The 19330-nt window shown below is 37.3% G+C and overlaps 1 protein-coding gene and 1 long non-coding RNA gene across 2 annotated transcripts in view; both read left to right on the top strand.

The window, feature by feature from the left end:
- Nucleotides 1-13748, top strand: part of LOC113066682 (uncharacterized) — a 672150-nt gene extending 658402 nt beyond the window's left edge. The window contains exons 7-10 of the mRNA XM_026238634.1: nt 648-1352; nt 9547-10227; nt 11619-11798; nt 13118-13748. Of these exons, the coding sequence (XP_026094419.1) occupies nt 648-1352; nt 9547-10227; nt 11619-11798; nt 13118-13392 (1841 nt within the window). The 3' untranslated portion in view covers nt 13393-13748. The remainder of the gene's footprint in view (nt 1-647; nt 1353-9546; nt 10228-11618; nt 11799-13117) is intronic.
- Nucleotides 13749-14508: 760 nt separating this feature from the next.
- Nucleotides 14509-18642, top strand: LOC113066431 (uncharacterized). The gene is made up of 3 exons (XR_003279159.1): nt 14509-15264; nt 15620-15674; nt 17483-18642. It is a non-coding gene; the product is annotated as an uncharacterized LOC113066431 (long non-coding RNA).
- The last annotated feature ends 688 nt before the right edge of the window (nt 18643-19330 follow it).

A 19330-nucleotide genomic window follows, 5' to 3' on the forward strand; every position in this document is an offset into this window, starting at 1 on the left:
ATAGGGCCCGGGATCTTGTGCAGCGCCCCTGCTAGTGAGATCGAAATAAACTTTCTTCAGGGAGATGGACCAAACAGTTCTTAAATAACAGACTTTCAAATGTGTGTATTTATTTATTTATTTATCATAAAATTATGAAAAATACAATAAAAAAATATCAATTATTCCACACGCGTGTTAAAACTTAGGGTATTTTCTGTGAAATTAGACTATTTTTATCAATTTGCTCCAATGTATGTAAGTTAGAGCAGTGTTTTAAATTCAGGTATGCCAAAATGGACATTTAAAAAGACATTTCTTTTCTAAATATTACACCCATCTAAACATTTCAGAGAACCCCCCCCCTCCCCACTGTCGCTGGTTCACACTGTTTAACAAACTCCAACAATCAGCAGCCTCCTACACTTATGCTTAATGCTTAAAATTTACACTTACTTCATGTACATCATTTATAATAAAAACCTAAACGCTCAGCATCATATCAGGGTCCAGATCACCCTGACGGGTTTGTGATAATTACTGTACATGATTACTTGCTTCATTTATTACTTAAGGATTTTGTGAAAGCTATATAGAGCAGATATTTACACATACGCAGCACAATATCATGTTGATTATTAAATGTGTTTGTTCCTTATTTGTTGCAGGTGATGCTCAACATCTCTCAGATCTGAGGATTGTGTTAATGGGGTATAAAGGAGCTGGTAAGAGTTCAGCAGGAAACAGCATCCTGGGCAGAGAGGAGTTTGACTTGAAGACATCTGCTCAGTGTGTGAGGAGACATGGAGAAGTAGCAGACAGACACATCACTGTCATTGAAGCTCCAGGATGGTGGATGGATTACACTGTAGAGAAGAGTCCTGAGTTACTGAAACAGGAGATTGTGTTCAGTGTGTCTCTGTGTCCTCCAGGACCACACGCTGTACTACTGATCATACCTGTGGACACTGGATTTAAAGAGACTGATAGAAAAGCAGTGCAGGAGCATCTGGATCTTCTCGGTGAGAGAGTCTGGAGTCACACTATAGTGCTGTTCACTTGTGTAGACTCTCTGTTAGACACATCTATAGAGCAGTACATTGAGAGTGAAGGACAGGATCTCCAGCAGCTGCTGGACAAATGTGGGAACAGATATCATGTTCTCAACAATAAGAACAGGAGCGACGACACTCAGATCAAGGAGCTCCTGCAGAAGATTGAGGAGACAGTGGCACAAAACAACGCATGTCATTTTGAAATAGACAGAAAGATTTTACAGAAGATGAAAGAAAGAAGAAGAGAAGCAGAAGAGAGAGCAAAAGAACGAATGAAGAGGATGAAAAAACAGAGAGATGACATCAGACCACAGATGAGTGAGTCTAAAATTTATTTTTATGAAACTAGATACACAACAACAGCACAGAAATCTAAGGAAGGTCATATGGACTGTATGTACAATAACTGCCTACATATTTATATAGAAATTATTTTAATAGAAATACATATTTCCTTTCTACATATCCAATAGAAAACTGTAGTAGTAGCAAATATTTTCTGTCATGTTTCTAATCACTGTCAATTATGATATAGTTTATTATGTACTGTATATACTGTTTTAAAGGAATAATTTTGAAAAAATTCCCTTTAAACCAGTAAGTTCAACAATGCACAAAGAAGGGCCAACACTGCAAATACTGACTCTTTGCATAAATGTCATGTAATTAGATAAAAAAAAAACCTTGAAACGTAATAAGTGCTTGTAATTATATTTCAGTACATCACAGAAACAACTGAAACAAAGATCTAAAAGCAGTTTAGCAGCAAACTTTTTGAAAACTAATATTTATGTAATTCTCAAAACTTTTGGCCACGACTGTACATATCCAATAGAAAACTGTAGTAGTAGTAACAAAGATTTTCTGTCATGTTTCTAATCACTGTCAATTATGATATAGTTTATTATATGTACTGTATATACTGCTTTAAAGGAATAATTTTGTAAAAAAAAAAAAATAATTATTTCCCTTTAAACCAATAAGTTTCTAGTAAAATGTGTTTTCTGATTCAAACATATACTGACAGCCACCATAATAATACAGGAGATAAAACAGAAAGGCACTTGAAGAATAATTAAGGTTATCATAAGAAGCTTTTCCACAAGCTGAAGTATATACTAATACACAGACTGTGCAGAGAATCACTCATGCAAAACAAAACTGCATCATATTAGCTCACATGACAATTAAATAATGCAATAAACATTAAACAACAGAAGAACATAAAACCCAGATGTGCAACAATGATAACAAATCTTTTAAAAACATGATTATTTAAACAAAATATCTTAAAATGTGAAATGTAATCTAGGGAATTGTGGAAATGTCAGTTTACAGTTTTTGACTGTCAATTATACGTTCATTTGTTCTGTTTTTACTTCTAAAATCGACAGCATTTTACTGCAAAATTACATGAACTGTCTGGTTGGATCTATTACAGTTTTTCCTTGTTTGTGTATAGTAAGTGAACTTACTGTTAACTTAAGTTTTTCCCCCCTATGTAGAATTTTTGCAATATTTTACAGTTAAAATTACACTAATTTTAGGCCGAGTATTTACATTAAGTTCATTAAGTTTACATCAAGGACTGCCTATGCATAGGGCTCGGGATCTTGTGCAGCGCCCCTGCTAGTGAGATCGAAATAAACTTTCTTCAGGGAGATGGACCAAACAGTTCTTAAATAACAGACTTTCAAATGTTTGTATTTATTTATTTATTTATCATAAAATTATGAAAAATACAATAAAGAAATATCAATTATTCCACACGCGTGTTAAAACTTAGGGTATTTTCTGTGAAATTAGACTATTTTTATCAATTTGCTCCAATGTATGTAAGTTAGAGCAGTGTTTTAAATTCAGGTATGCCAAAATGGACTGTTACGGTCCGCGATCTTTTGTGCTGTTTTTTTTTTCCTCCATTTTCACTCTCATGCTCTCAGGTACCACCTTCCTTGGATTCTATTGGATATCTTTGCTGTCAATCATCATTAACATCGTTTCCTTTGCCAATCATGCTTGCATCCAAGAGGTTTAAAAGGAGGACATCTGTGAAAGAGCGGCAAGGACATTTTCTGCTGTGACTATGGTGTGCGTTTGTCATTTTGCTGATTTCTGATCTGATGTTTTCTCAGCTTATTGATGGTTTGGAAGACAAGGAAGGAGTGGAAGAGTTTAGTAAGTCACGTGACCTACATATCTGCACGTAGTGATTTTGGATGAATTAGAAACACTAGTTTAGTTGTGTGCGCTTGTTTTTGTATGTTTTGGCTTTAGTGCAGTTAGTGTAGTTTATGACGCTTTTGCGTTGAAGACTTTTCTTTTCTTTCTTTATTAGTTTAGGGGTTTTGGAAGTTAGTTAGTTAGTGGGGCTCATATTTCATTTTATGATTTAAGCGCCACTTTAACTTCCCTTCTCTCCTTTGTCTTGTCTGTTTAATTTGTTGTTCCTTGAGGGCAATAAATATTTCTTGTAGTGCAGTTGTGTCATGTATTCCATTGCCACCTCTTTCCCTGCCTCATTTCTTTAAAATGCAACTTAATGTTACCTCTTTTAACCCCTAGTAAAAACAATTTCATCAGAGACGTAACATTAAATGGGGGCTCTTCTGGGATTTTATATTTTATCACTTTTTTTTCCCTGTTTAGGAAAGAGAAGTGGTCAAGTATGCCCTTTATATAATTTTGCATGTTGAGAGATGTTGGGGTGGTGGCAAAGGGAAGTGTTGGCAAAGGGAAGTGTTGATTTGAGTAGTTGTGAAATGTGGTAAAAGGCAGTGATTCGTAATGCACTTGAAACATGTTCAGTTTAGAAGAGTTTGTTAATAGTCCTTCGTTGGAACAGCTTAACTTATGTCGAAAACAGGATTTGTTTGCGATAGCTGATCACTTTAGTTTGACAGTCAATAGACAGAATCGTAAGGCTGATATAAAGAGTCGAATAATAGATAAATTAGTCGAGCTAAATGTCCTTCTGACATCAGGAGTTGTGACGGCTGAAAAGGCCGGAGTTTTAAGCCCTAGCGACGTGGCAGTGGCTTCTTTTAGCTTGGGGGAAGCAGACGTATGTAGTGGCGGAATTAACGTTGAAGTGGAGGTGGAGGCTGAAGCGAAAACGAAAGCTGGTTTGCCACCCTTTGATCCGTTATCTCCGGTTTCTTTGGGTTCCAGAGATGATGCGAGAATGAAAGTCCGCTTGGCTCGTCTCCATTATGAGGCACAGGAGCGTACTCAGAAACATCAAGCTGAGATTGATTTACGTTTGCAGATACGGAAATATGAAATCGAGGCTGATACGCAGGTGAGGCTGCGCCAGCTTGAACTTGACGCTAAGGTTGCTAGAGAGCCTGTTGCACGGCCAGTTTCATCTCCTTTATCTGCTGTTTCTCCGGTGGCTGAGTCATCCCACTGCAAATTTGACGTGAGTAAGCACATTGCTCTTGTTCCTCAGTTCAGAGAATCAGAAATAGACTCCTATTTTAATGCCTTTGAGCGGATTGCTAATTCACTCCATTGGCCTAGTGAAGTTTGGTCATTGTTGCTTCAAAGTAAATTGGTAGGCAAGGCTTTGGAAGTTTATTCTACATTATCTGTTGAAGATAGTCTTAAGTATGATTCTGTAAAGTCTGCCATACTTCGTGCATATGAGTTAGTACCTGAAGCGTATAGGCAAAAATTCAGAACTTGTAAGAAAACTTCTAGCCAGACGTTTGTGGAATTTGGTCGAGATAAAGGTACACTCTTTGATAAATGGTGTGCGGCAAACAAAGTAAATGATTTTGATTTGTTGCGTGAGCTAGTTTTACTAGAAGAGTTTAAAAATTGTTTGCCTGAGAAAGTGGTAGTTTACCTGAATGAACAAAAGGTAACTTCGATGTCATCTGCTGCTGTGCTAGCTGATGAGTTTATCTTAACTCACAAAAATGTTTTTGTACCTACACGTTCTGAAAATTTGAAACCGATTGTTGATGTTCCCAGTGTCCAGTTTGTGCACTCGAAAGTTAATTCACCGCGAGCTAGAGAGGATCGCGAGTGTTTTTATTGTCATAAAAGAGGGCACATTGTTGTAGATTGTTCATTGCTGAAGCGAAAACAACAATTTCAATCGAAGTCAGTAGGGTTTTTGAAAACTCTTAATCCTGCTGTTGTTTTCTCTGGTGACAAAGTTGAAGAGACCTATCGACCGTTTCTTCTTAGAGGCCTGATTTCTCTTTCTGGAAATGCTGATGAGCAAAAGGAAATTACGATGCTTAGGGATACTGGTTCGATGCAATCTTTTGTCGTAGAGAATAAGTTGCAATTTTCTGATGTAACTTCATGTAGCTCCAGTGTAATTGTACAAGGTATTGAGATGGGATGTGTAAAAGTGCCTTTGCATAATGTGCATTTGCAAAGTGATCTGTGTACTGGGTTTGTTCGAGTGGCAGTTTGTACTTCGCTTCCTGTGAAAGGAGTGGATTTCATATTGGGAAATGACTTGGCTGGAGGGAAAGTTATGCCCTTGTTGGAGGTTTTGGATAAACCAGAAGTCAGTGTGATAAATGAGGTGGGTGAAACATACCCTCATGTTTTTCCCATGTGCGCGGTTACCCGTGCGCAGTTGCGAAGTTTAAAAGAAGTGGAGTTGAATGACACGTTTTTTCCTGCTGTAGTTAATGGAGAGAAATAACTTATTTCTGACATTCCTAAACAAAAGAAAATGGAAAAATCTCAAGAACTACTGACTGATTCAGATTCGTTGATTTTAAAAGTTTCACGAGAGAAGTTAATTTCTGCCCAAAAAGAGGATGAAAGTCTCACTACCGCTTTTAACTCTGTTGTCTCTTTTGATCTGACTAAGAGTAAGCAGAATGCTTATTTTGTTGAAAATGGTTTGTTGCTTCGAAAATGGTGTGCATCACCAAAGCAAGATTTAGACTGGGATGTTTCTTATCAGATTGTGGTTCCTGTTTTATATCGACCACATGTGCTATGTTTGGCGCATGATCATCCACTGTCAGGACATCTTGGTGTTCGGAAAACTTATAGTCGGATCTTAAAGCATTTTTTTTGGCCCGGACTGAAAAAGGATGTAGTTAGCTATTGTCGTTCTTGTCACACATGTCAAGTTGTTGGAAAACCAAACCAGATTGTTCCACCTGTTCCATTGAAACCAATCCCTGTGCTAGGAGATCCGTTTGAACATGTACTAGTAGACTGTGTGGGCCCTTTCCCAAAAACGAAAAGTGGTAATCAATTTTTACTAACCGTGATGTGTTTATCTACTAGGTTTCCAGAGGCGATTCCTTTAAGAAAAATTACGGCACCGAGTGTTGTGAAAGCACTTGTGAGATTTTTCTCGATATTTGGGTTGCCAAAAATTGTACAAAGTGACCAGGGTACAAATTTTATGTCCAATGTATTTAATCAGGTAATGAAGACCCTAGCAATTACCCATCGCACGTCTAGTGCTTATCATCCGGAGAGTCAAGGTGCGCTGGAAAGATTTCACCAGACACTGAAATCTATGTTGCGAAAGTACTGTCTAGAGACAGGTAATGATTGGGATGAGGGAATACCTTTGTTGATGTTCGCTGTAAGAGAAAGTGTGCAGGAATCTCTTGGATTCAGCCCTGCTGAACTTGTATTTGGACACCAGGTACGTGGTCCTTTGAAGGTTTTGAAAGACAAAATTTTGGAGAATGATCTCAGTGTGAAAACAAATTTACTGGACTATGTGACAAAATTCAGAGAACGCTTGGATAAAGTTTGTTCGTTAGCTAAGGAATCTCTTGCTAAGGCACAACAAGGAATGAAACGTAACTTTGACAGGAAGGCCGTTATGCGTTCTTTTATGCCTGGAGATTCAGTTCTCGTATTTTTACCCATCCCCGGTTCTTCACTTTCTGCTCGATTTTTTGGTCCTTATGAGGTAAAGGAGAAAATTAGTGAAACTAATTATGTGATCTGTACTCCTGACAGAAAACGGAAGACTCGTATCTGTCATGTGAACATGTTGAAACTTTATCATGTTCGAAAGTCACCCGAGGCAAACGTGGTTAAAGCTGTCGAATCTCCTGTTTTCTCCGTTGCAGCTGTGACTGAAATAACATCTGTACCTGATTTAAATCCTGAGGATGATGGAGTAATTTTTCGCAATCTTCCTCAAGTTACTGTGAGGTTGACTAACTATGATCTTATTCAGCTTATTTCAGAGTTTAAATGTCTGTTTAAAGATGTGCCAACATTGACAAATGTTTTGCACCATGACATTGATGTTAAAGATGCTCGTCCGATTAAACAACATGCGTACAGAGTTAATCATGTGAAGCGTGCGGTAATGCGTCAGGAAGTTAACTATTTATTGGAGAATGGTCTTGCAAAACCAAGCTGTAGTCCGTGGAGTTCACCATGCATTTTAGTTCCAAAGCCGGATGGTTCTTTTAGATTCTGCACTGATTTTAGGAAAGTGAACGCAGTTACTGTGCCTGATAGTTATCCACTTCCTCGAATGGAGGACTGTGTTGATAATGTTGGTTTTGCACAGTTTGTAAGTAAGTTAGACATGTTAAAAGGCTACTGGCAAGTCCCGCTTTTAAAGCTTCTGAAATCGCAGCTTTCGTTACCCCTGATTCATTTCTGCAGTATACTGCGATGGCTTTTGGACTCAGAAACGCACCGGCCACATTTCAAAGGCTTGTTAATAAGATTTTAATTGATGTGCCAAATTGTAGTGCCTATTTGGATGATTTGGTGGTTTATTCCAAAGAGTGGAGTGAACACATTAAGTCACTTCGAATGGTATTTGAGCGTTTGGCAAAAGCCTTATTAACTCTTAATTTAGCCAAGTGTGAATTTGGTCAAGCGACGGTGACTTATCTTGGGAAAGAGGTGGGGCATGGTCAAGTTCGACCAGTAGAAGCTAAAGTGAGGGCAGTTTCAGAATTCCCTGTTCCTAATACTCGACGAGAACTTCGAAGATTTTTGGGAATGGTTGGATACTATCGGAGTTTTTGTAGGAATTTTTCATCCGTTGTTAGTCCTCTTACTACTTTGTTAAGCCCTTCGAAGTCTTTTATGTGGAATGCTGAGTGTCAGTATGCTTTCGAAAGTGTGAAAGCGCTTTTGTGCAATTCACCTGTTCTTCAGGCTCCCAACTATGAACGTTCTTTTCAGCTTGAAGTAGATGCTAGTAATGTTGGAGCTGGAGCTGTTCTTCTGCAGGAAGACGAACAAGGAATAACCCATCCAGTGAGTTATTTTTCGCGAAAGTTTAACAAAAACCAGTTAAACTATTCTACGGTCGAGAAAGAAACTCTAGCTTTAATACTTGCTCTACAACATTTTGAAGTTTACCTTGGTTCTAGCATACTTCCAGTTGTTGTGTATTCCGATCATAGTCCACTAGTGTTTCTTTCTAAAATGTACAATCATAATCAAAGATTGATTCGTTGGTCTTTGTTGCTCCAGAGTTATAATATTGAGATAAGACATAAGAAGGGGCTGATAATGTGTTCGCAGACACTCTTTCTAGAGTTTAAACTTTTTACAAAAGGTTTACTCTTAAGTGGGGGAGTGTTACGGTCCGCGATCTTTTGTGCTGTTTTTTTTTTTTTCTCCATTTTCACTCTCATGCTCTCAGGTACCACCTTCCTTGGATTCTATTGGATATCTTTGCTGTCAATCATCATTAACATCGTTTCCTTTGCCAATCATGCTTGCATCCAAGAGGTTTAAAAGGAGGACATCTGTGAAAGAGCGGCAAGGACATTTTCTGCTGTGACTATGGTGTGCGTTTGTCATTTTGCTGATTTCTGATCTGATGTTTTCTCAGCTAATTGATGGTTTGGAAGACAAGGAAGGAGTGGAAGAGTTTAGTAAGTCACGTGACCTACATATCTGCACGTAGTGATTTTGGATGTATTAGAAACACTAGTTTAGTTGTGTGCGCTTGTTTTTGTATGTTTTGGCTTTAGTGCAGTTAGTGTAGTTTATGACGCTTTTGCGTTGAAGACTTTTCTTTTCTTTCTTTATTAGTTTAGGGGTTTTGGAAGTTAGTTAGTTAGTGGGGCTCATATTTCATTTTATGATTTAAGCGCCACTTTAACTTCCCTTCTCTCCTTTGTCTTGTCTGTTTAATTTGTTGTTCCTTGAGGGCAATAAATATTTCTTGTAGTGCAGTTGTGTCATGTATTCCATTGCCACCTCTTTCCCTGCCTCATTTCTTTAAAATGCAACTTAATGTTACCTCTTTTAACCCCTAGTAAAAACAATTTCATCAGAGACGTAACATGGACATTTAAAAAGACATTTCTTTTCTAAATATTACACCCATCTAAACATTTCAGAGACTTATGCTCAATGCTTAAAATTTACACTTACTTCATGTACATCATTTATAATAAAAACCTAAATGCTCAGCATCATATCAGGGTCCAGATCACCCTGACGGGTTTGTGATAATTACTGTACATGATTACTTACTTCATTTATTATTTAAGGATTTTGTGAATATCATGATTATTTGTTGCAGGTGATGCTCAACATCTCTCAGAGCTGAGGATTGTGTTAATGGGGTCTAGAGCTGCTGGTAAGAGTTCAGCAGGAAACAGCATCCTGGGCAGAGAGGAGTTTGATATGGAGACATCTGCTCAGTGTGTGAGGAGACATGGAGAAGTAGCAGACAGACACATCACTGTCATTGAAGCTCCAGGATGGTGGATGGATTACACTGTAGAGAAGAGTCCTGAGTTACTGAAACAGGAGATTGTGTTCAGTGTGTCTCTGTGTCCTCCAGGACCACACGCTCTACTACTGATCATACCTGTGGACACTAGATTTAAAGAGACTGAGAGAAAAGAAGTGCAGGGGCATCTGGATCTTCTCGGTGAGAGAGTCTGGAGTCACACTATAGTGCTGTTCACTGGTGGAGACTCTCTGTCAGACACATCTATAGAGCAGCACATTGAGAGTGAAGGACAGGATCTCCAGCGGCTGCTGGACAAATGTGGGAACAGATATCATGTTCTCAACAATCAGAACAGGAGCGACGACACTCAGATCAAGGAGCTCCTGCAGAAGATTGAGGAGACAGTGGCACAAAACAACGGCTGCCATTTTGAAATAGACAGAAAGATTTTTCAGGACATTGATGGTATAAAGAAAACAAAAGAGCGAATAGACAAATGGAGTGAGGACATCAGATCACAAACTAGTGAGTGAAATCATAAACTTGTATGAATATTTTCCACACAGTCTCAGATGTGTTTCTACCTAATGATTTTAGAGCTTTTCAGATATAGTTTAAAATTGTTTAAAGTGTCCATCACACAGACCTCAGATCAAGCTCTGACACTCACTCACACCTCTTACAGTTGTAATGTTTCTCAGATGGTTTCCCATCCAGAAACTGAGCAGATTCAACACTTTATAACTTTATTAGGAAACCCAGCAAGAGCTGCAGGGTCAAAATAAACAATTTGAACTTTGTAATCATATAATGTTCTGTATCTGTTCGAACAAAAGTGCTGTGAATTAAATTGCCCCGATGTATCACCAGCATAAATCATGAAAGTGTAACCCCTCTCACCCGGGTCCTCTCTGACGCTCCTCGCACTTGCGACGAGCGGGGCTCGAACCCGGGTCTTCCGGCATGGGAGGCGGACGCACTAACAAGGAGGCTAAATGGCTACAGCCACTAGCCTCTGTCGCTAGTGCGTCTCTTGAGATCGGGGAGTGAGGTTTTACCTGCACAGCACTACTCGCTGGCCTCCGTTACACTAGCACAGTCTTATCTCACACAGATTCGTGTTTACTGAGCCACTGCATGAGAAATACATACTTTTGTTTCTAATACATACATGCATATCCTCATCCCTCCCTCAACTCCCCCTGGTGGCACTTCTTAATGAACAGGCTATATAAGTGAACACTATGGGAGGCCGTTTCAGCATAAAAACGTTCCAGCGTTACTCGTCGTAATTATATTTTTACTAGTAACAATTACAATTAAAGAGCTCTATAATTCAATTTTTACTAGTAACAATTATGATTGTAGAGCTCTCTAATTGAATTATAGAGCTCTGCAATTGTATTCTTACTAGTAACAACTGAATTAAAGAGCTCTAGAATTCAGTTTTTACTAGTAACAATTCCAATTAGAGAGCTCTACAATTCATTTATTACTAGTAAGAATTCAATTGCAGAGCTCTGTAATTCAGTTGTTACTAGTAATAATCCAATTGCAGAGCTCTACAATTCCACTAGAGAGCGCTCTAATTCAATTGTTACTAGTAAAAACTGAATTATAGAGCTCTCTAATTGTAATTGTTACTAGTAGAAATTAAATTATAGAGCTCTTTAATTGAATTGTTACTAGTAAAAATATAATTACGACGAGTAACGCTGGAACGTTTTTATGCTGAAACGGCCTCCCATAGAACACAACATCTCAGTTCATTCCCTGACCCATTTAGAGTTGAAATAAGGTTGACCATCTAAATGAATCACAACCATGTGAACTGGTGTGACTGGATAAAAGTGTCTGTCAAATGCAATCATGTTAATGTTGTACTATTGATCTGCTCTCTGTTTTCATTATTACAGTGAGTGGAGATGATGGATCTGATTCATGGTCTCTGGGAAGTTCTGCTTATGGTTCATTCAGATCACGATCAGGAGCAGACACAGTTTTTGGATCAATGCGTTCCAAAGATTCATCTCACACAAGTTATGAGTCAGGGGCCATAAAACGATATAACAGCATCGAACTTCCTCCACCCGACAGTGAGTGTTTTTTTTGTTTGTTTTTTTTATGTTTGTTTGTTTTATCATTTCAGTACATTCAGTACTTTTTTTTTATTAAAAAATAATTTTTTTCTAGGCTTGATTTTGTTTATGGGGTGCAGTCTAACATGTGTTAATGCTTTGTAAAAAAACAAAAACACATTATTTTTCACATAATTTACCTTTATTCCACACCGCTCTGTCCCTTGTCATTTGAACTGTTTTTATGAAGCCCCCCCCAGAAATACATAATTGGTCAGCCGGTCCAGTATGTTGTGATTGGCACAACTTAGCAGTATGTGCTCTGGTTGTAAATATTAGTATCCTCTATATTTTTCCAATAGTACGTTCCTGCACAACCCGAGGCTGCAGTTTGCGCTGTCATCAAAAACTAGGGTCCTAGAACTGCAGCCTCCAGTTGTGCAGGAATATCCTTCTCATATTGCTTTTCAATTTGAGCCGTGGAGGATATTACTGACGATAATCCTGCAGAACCTCTGCAAGCACGACGCTTAATGGTTTGTTTTTTGTTTGTTGTTGTTTCATACTTTTAGATATGCTGCTATTTGTAAATGCTACTGCTTCAGTTAGCTTTTAATATACTGTAATACAGCAAGGCATCCGCACGCACATCTATGTATACAGCATCTCATAACTATGTGAAAATCAGTGTATTCACTGAGCTGATGATCTAAATGAGAGAGAGAGAGAGGTGCACAGCGTGTTCAAAGCAGGGCAACATGAGGAACAGGATTGAGAACAACTGCTTTAGAACATATGATTTTGAAATTTTTTAATCCATTAGAATCATTTGAAAACAGAATTGCTATTTATATATGAAAAGATTTTTACATGAACCGCTAGTTTTCACTTCCTCTTCTCTAAAGCAGCAGAACATGGCCTTGCCCCCTTTGTTGCATGTTCCCAGGGGCAGGATTTATCTGGGTTTGTGACATAACGAATCCAGGAAGTAACTCGTTGATTGTCCTATATGAACGTTTTTGTAGGCATTAAACTACCAGAATTTTAAAAGACGATATCTCTGTTTGCATTGAACTTTCAGCGCTGCAACTTTGCTGATATTGTTCATGCTCAAACAGCAACATTACACAATAACTAATATTAAAAAAGTGAAATCATGTTAAAAAAAAGTGAAATCGCAACCACTCCTTTAAGAACTCACGTTTTCCATGAATCCCATCTGTTTTGTTGTGAAATTGTGACATTTTTTAAAGAATATATTGTGCAAGTGTTAAATGTCAGAATTTTGTTCTATAAAAATTGAAAATCTTATTCTGATTTCATTTTATTTTCCTCAGTGAGTGGAGACGAGCGGTCGGACATTTGGTCTAGTGGAAGTTCTGCTTACAGTTCATTCAGATCACGATCAGGAGCTGACAGCAATTCAGTTTTTAGCTCATTTCGCTCAAAAGTCTCATCTCACAGCTCAGGATTCGGGTCTTTGCGGTCCATCCCTGAATCAGTGGAACATTCAGAAACCAAAAGAGCACCTGGAAAGCCCAAGATCTCAAAGCTTTTCCCAAGAATATTACAGAAGCGTGATAAGCATGCAGAAGACACTAAGAAAACTTGAATGATATCACTGAGAAATAATGAATGAGAAATTGTGCCTTTTATAATGTTGACATCATAATAGTTAATGGTATCTATTACTAAGATATATGAAACAGTTTTAACCTTAAGTGATGTCTAAGTTAATTGTAGATTTGTAGGTAGGTTTTTTTTTTATTCAGAAATGTGTTTATTTTTTAACTTTATAAATGTTTTCATTTTAATCATAGATTTATGTACATATACACAGATGCATAGAATCACTGGCTCGCGCAGAGAAAGGCGTCTCAAAACACTAGAACATCGAATTTGCTTATTTTTGCTCTTGTGCCGACAAATACATACAAAATATGTCAAAATATCCACCTTGAAAATTATGCTCGAAAAAAACTCAGTTATTTCTTAAGTGAAAGTAAACAGTTGAGGAGAAAAATGGGATGTGTATTATATTGGATGCGTTCATGCTCTCTTAAAGTGACCGCGCATAATTTAGCGACTGGCTGCTGTAATGTTAATCCAAGAAAATGAAAATCACTCACTGCTCTTGACTGAATTTCTTGGTAGTTTTTTCAGTCAAACCAAAAATTATTCAGAAACCAGATATAATTTTTAATATATATATATATAGCAAAACTGTAATAATGTGAGAAATTTTGAAGGTGTCTGAATAAATGTAGGTTTGATTGTATATTTCATTTTTACATTGAAGACTATCCAGTGCTATTATTTGGTTTCTGTACCTTGACACCTACAAACTTGAAAAAAAAAACTTAAACATTGGTGTGAAACAGGAGTAATGTTGTTTGCACCTTGTGCAATGTGGAATTAGTTTACAGCTTTTTCAAGCACTTTGTGATGCATCTTGGAAACAGGAGATGAGCCCCTTTTCTAATGCACCACCGATAAACCCCTTCTCAAAGACTTACTGTTTGTCAGTTTTATTTGGGTAACATATTCTGAATGCCTTCGGCAGAATTCGAATGAGCCATTTTAATCTAGATTAATTTCAAGATCACAGTGAGATTAATCTAGATTAAAAAAATTAATCTATGCCCACCTCTAATATATATATAATTGTAATTGTAATATACTAGAATTGTTCCATTATGCTGCACAAAATCAAAGTACACTGTAAAAAAAGTCCGTAAAAATACAGTACAGTATACCGTAATAATTTAAAGGAATTGTCCGTATTTTCTTTTTACAGTCATTTCTCCGTTATTTTTTAATTACGCTTTGCATTGTGGGTACAATAAGCTCAGTCTACAATCGGCGCGAAACCATAGACAGTAAGCGCGAAACCAGTGCTTTCGCAAGTGCCATTATTTACGGAGATACTCTGTCAAAATCTCATTTTAAAATTGGATTTAGGATTTTGAGAATGGTTCCTACACTTCCTTTGTAAATTATTTTTTGTTAAATATAACAAACTGTATCATTAATTTTGTTGCTGCCTGGCTTGTTTGGCAAATGAATGTCGGAGCCGTTGCATTCAACATTTTCAGCATACCGTCACATCTTAACGTTAAATTACTCGACGTGGAGGTACGTGTTGCAGTGGTTGCAGTGCACTCTTTTAGTTTTGTAAATTAAGGGTTATTACCTTTTTATTGTTGTTGATGCGGTGTAACGTGTTTATTAATGAGCGTGTCGTAAAGCATCAGGAATATTATTGTTTCTGAGGTGATATTGAGCAGCTGTGATAACGTTAAATCTGAATTGCGGTACAACTGTGTTTAGAGCCCTTATTCCTTCAACAGGAGCAGGCAGAGTAATTGTAAAGAAAAGAAGACACCATTAACGTTACGACTTTTTATTTAAAAGAGATTATATGAGCAGAAGATCTGACATCACGGAGTTCTTCAAGGATAACACACCTTTTCTGCCAAACGAGGTAGGTTTAGACATTTCATCAGCTTGTTTATGTTAAACACACACACACACACACACACACACACGATAAGTTAATTCTGTAACTTTACTGGCATCCTGTCTGTGAACGCACACATGTCATGCACGCACAGAGAATGGTGCTTCATACAAGTTCTCTCACTCTTACACAGACAAAAGCACGCACAAAATGAACATTTTTTGGCGAGTGAGAGTCTTAAATAAGTTAATAAGTCTTGACTGATGTAAAGAGTAGGGATGTGTCAAATGTCCGTCCATGTGAGTCATGTTTAAAAGGGACAGTAGTTCATGACATTGATGGTGTTTCTGTTTCTTTTCGTTTTCTTTTCTAATGGCAGGTCATAATTGCTGCTGTACTTTGCATCCCAAGCCCCCCCTGCATTCTTATCACGGGTTTGTATTATGTTTTATTTATTAAGTTTTTATTAATGAAAGCATATGTGTAGCAAAATTCAGTTAGAAATGTAATATGCAAAATGGCAATGCAATATGTAAAACAGCAATGTGTTTCTGTATTTTAATGTACATTTTTCCCTACATGTCCAATATTTAGAGCAAATTGAAAATGAAAAAAACTATTTTATCGTTTACATTTGCTATTTCCTACAATTATTTTAATATGCAAAATAAATTAAAGTAAAAAATAAAGTAAAATAAAATTATCATTTAAATGCTGTTTTTCCTAAACAAATTTTGACTTAATAGTGGTAGGACACTTGGGATTGCATTGATAATTGTAGCAAAATACAGTGAGAATTTCAGAATGCATTCTGAGCCAAAGGTGCCGCAAAATGGTGGTTTCAATTTCTATTATTCTTAGTGCATTGAAGAAGTGGATTGACACTTACAAGATGTTTTAGTTGCATTTCCACTTAATACCTCGCGATGAATATAAAGTCAGTGTGGATTTGAAATGGATTTGGAAATGCATCACGCCCTTGACCTGTCAATCGTTAGGCTACATCAAGGTGGGGGTCAGCAACAGGACACACAATATGTTAATATTCACTCAACCAAACGCTCTCCACACTGACTTAAACTAAATTCATCGCTGGGTATTAAATGAAAATGGTATTGAAACATCTTATATGTAAGAGTCAATGCATTTAAGAAAAATAAAGATTTAAATCACCATTTTGCTGTACATTTGGCTCAGAATGCATTGTGAAATTCTCACTGCATTTTTGCTACAATTTCATGAGGTATTATGATGAAAATGCAATCCCAAGTGTCCTACCCCCAAGTCTAAATGCATTTAGGAAAAACGGCAATTAATAATAATTTAGCTAGATTTTTTGCTTGGACATGTTAAACAAATCTAATAAATTTGGGTAATAAATTTTCACTGTAATTTTGCAACTTATAAAGTGTTAAAATGTTTTTAATTTGCATATTAAAACTAGTGTAGAAAATGGCAAATGTAAATTATATAACTGAGTTTTTATTTTGCACTAAATTTGACACATGTATGGTAAAATGTTAATTAAAATACAAAACTATATCGGCATTTTATGTATTGCATTGCCATTTTGCACATTTCAAATTGAATTTTGCTATCCATATGGTTCCATATTTATTTACCATTAGGGATGTTCAACACTGACAAGAAATTAGTCATGGAGTCGTTTAGTCAGTTAACAGAAAGATTTAATCAATGTTTGGAGTGGCTTTCTGAATTTACAATGTGTTGTTTATAATTTCTTTGTTTATTGTTATTGGTGATTCCATATTGCTGTCATACAAGTTACCATTTCCTCCCCCATTGTGGCCGGCCGAGCTACACATTCTCTTTGTTTTATTTTAAACATAAAAAATTCTGGTAAATCTACGGAAATATCTGTTACAGGGTTTACGGAATTGTCCGTACAATAACGCAAAAATTTACGGAAAATACGGAATTTTCCATTTTAGGTTTGACGGAAGTGTCCGTCAATGGTACAGAAAAACTTAGGTAAATCTACAGAAATATCCGTTTTAAGGTTTACGGAAGTGCCCGTACAATAACGGAAAAAGTGCTGGTAATTAATTACCAGCACTTTTTCCGTTTTTTAACAGAACTTTTTTTAACAGTGTAGCATTGATCAGTTCAGTGTCAGATGTGAGCCTGCATGTCACAAAGCCTTAAATTAACCACTAGTAAGAATAGAAAAACATAAAGATCTTATATGAATATTGTTGGTCCTACTGTTGTGTTTTGACAGGGCAATCATTCAGCTCTGAACATCCTGAACAAAAGCAGATGACAGAATTAAATAGTGGGGTTAAATAGATGAGTAGAAATGGAGGAAAAGTGGAGAAACTGAGATAAATGGTTCCGTATGAATTCGCACGCTTGTAAAGCTCAGGAAATGTGGATTTCAAATGCCGTTGCCTAGCGTCCATCTGGGAAATCTCTGCTCTCTCCCCAACAAAATGGACGAACTTCTTCTGCTCTCCTGGACAAATAAGGATTTCTCACACTCTGCTGCTCTGTGTTTCACGGAAATCTGGCTGGATAACGCCATTCTGGACAGTGCACTCCATCTGTCTGGCTTCCAGCTGTTTAAAGCAGATCACGACAGGACATGCTTTTACATCAGTGAAAGGTGGTGTGCAGATGTAACTGTGTTAAAGAAGATGTGCTCTCTGATCACTGCCTGGTTCATCTTATACCAACCTACAAGCAAAAACGTAATTCTGCTAAACCTGTTGAAAAGACTGTAAAGATATGGACCAATGAAACAGAGTGGGCTTTAAAAGCTTGTTTTGACCACTGATTTGAGTGTATTTGAAGTTGCTTCCACCGATCTTGACAAACTCACAGAGATTGTAACATCCTATAGTTTCTGTTAGGATATATACATTCCTACCAGGACCTCTTTAACATTCAACAATGATTAGCCATGGTTTACAGCAAAACTCAGACATCTTCGTCAGGCCAAAGAGGATGCCTATGGGCACAGAGTCTTGTATAAAGAGGCCAGGAACACACTGAATAAAGAGATTAGAGCGGCTAAAAGAACCTACGCTAAAAGGTTGGAAGATCAGTTCACTTCCAATGAATCAACTTCGGTATGGAAAGGTCTGAAATATATCACAAACTACAAGACACCATCCCTCTGCACTGAGGCGAATCAACAACTTGCTGACGACCTGAATGAGTTTTAATGTAAATTTGAAACCCCCCCACACCCGTTCTGACCATCTCTCTACACAACAATTAACGCCTCCTAAACTCCCCTTTCCTGCGCTTCAAATCAGTGAGGATGATGTGTGCCAGGCCTTCAGGAAGAACAAAAGAAGAAAAGCACCAGACCCAGATTGTGTTACACCAGCCTGTCTGAAAATCTGTGCTGACCAGCTGGCCCCCATCTTTTCACCGATCTTCAACAGATCTCTGGAGATGTGTGTAGTCTCTTCTTGCTTTCTGTTCCTATATTAACATACATTATATATTGTAGTTGTATAATTTACATCTGGTATTAACATAAAATCAGATCACAGTCCTAAATAAGGTGGAAACAATCCTAAAACTGTGAGTGGGGTATATGTTACGTTACGCTGCTGGAAGGAACACAGAGCCGAGGATAAACGAAATAAGGCTTTATTAAATCCAACACAGGGGACCACATAGGAAGACACACGTAAGTGGTTTGTAGACCCGACAAAACTGAACTGAAAGGACAAGGCTTAAATACATGGGATAATTGGGGAAACACAGGTGGATGGAATGACTAAATTAACAGGGACATGGAACACCTGGGGAATAAAATAGACACACCTGGGAACTAATCAAACCAGACACGGGAGACAGAAACTGGGTCACAAGGGCAAAAACACACTGAATCTGTATGTGAGCATACTGTTGAAACATGACTGTGCTTAATCACGAATAACACAATATGTATTTTTATATGTAAATATTATATATTAAAAAACAAAAAAGAAAGAAGGAAATATACAAAAACATGGAGCGATGCACACAGATATTTAGATCTGATTAGAGATCATGCTGTTTAGATCAGTTTCATGTTGAATATCTGCTTACATGTATTCACATAATGCTTTCT

Source organism: Carassius auratus, chromosome 50, assembly GCF_003368295.1.
Source record: "Carassius auratus strain Wakin chromosome 50, ASM336829v1, whole genome shotgun sequence".
Lineage (NCBI taxonomy): Eukaryota > Metazoa > Chordata > Actinopteri > Cypriniformes > Cyprinidae > Carassius > Carassius auratus.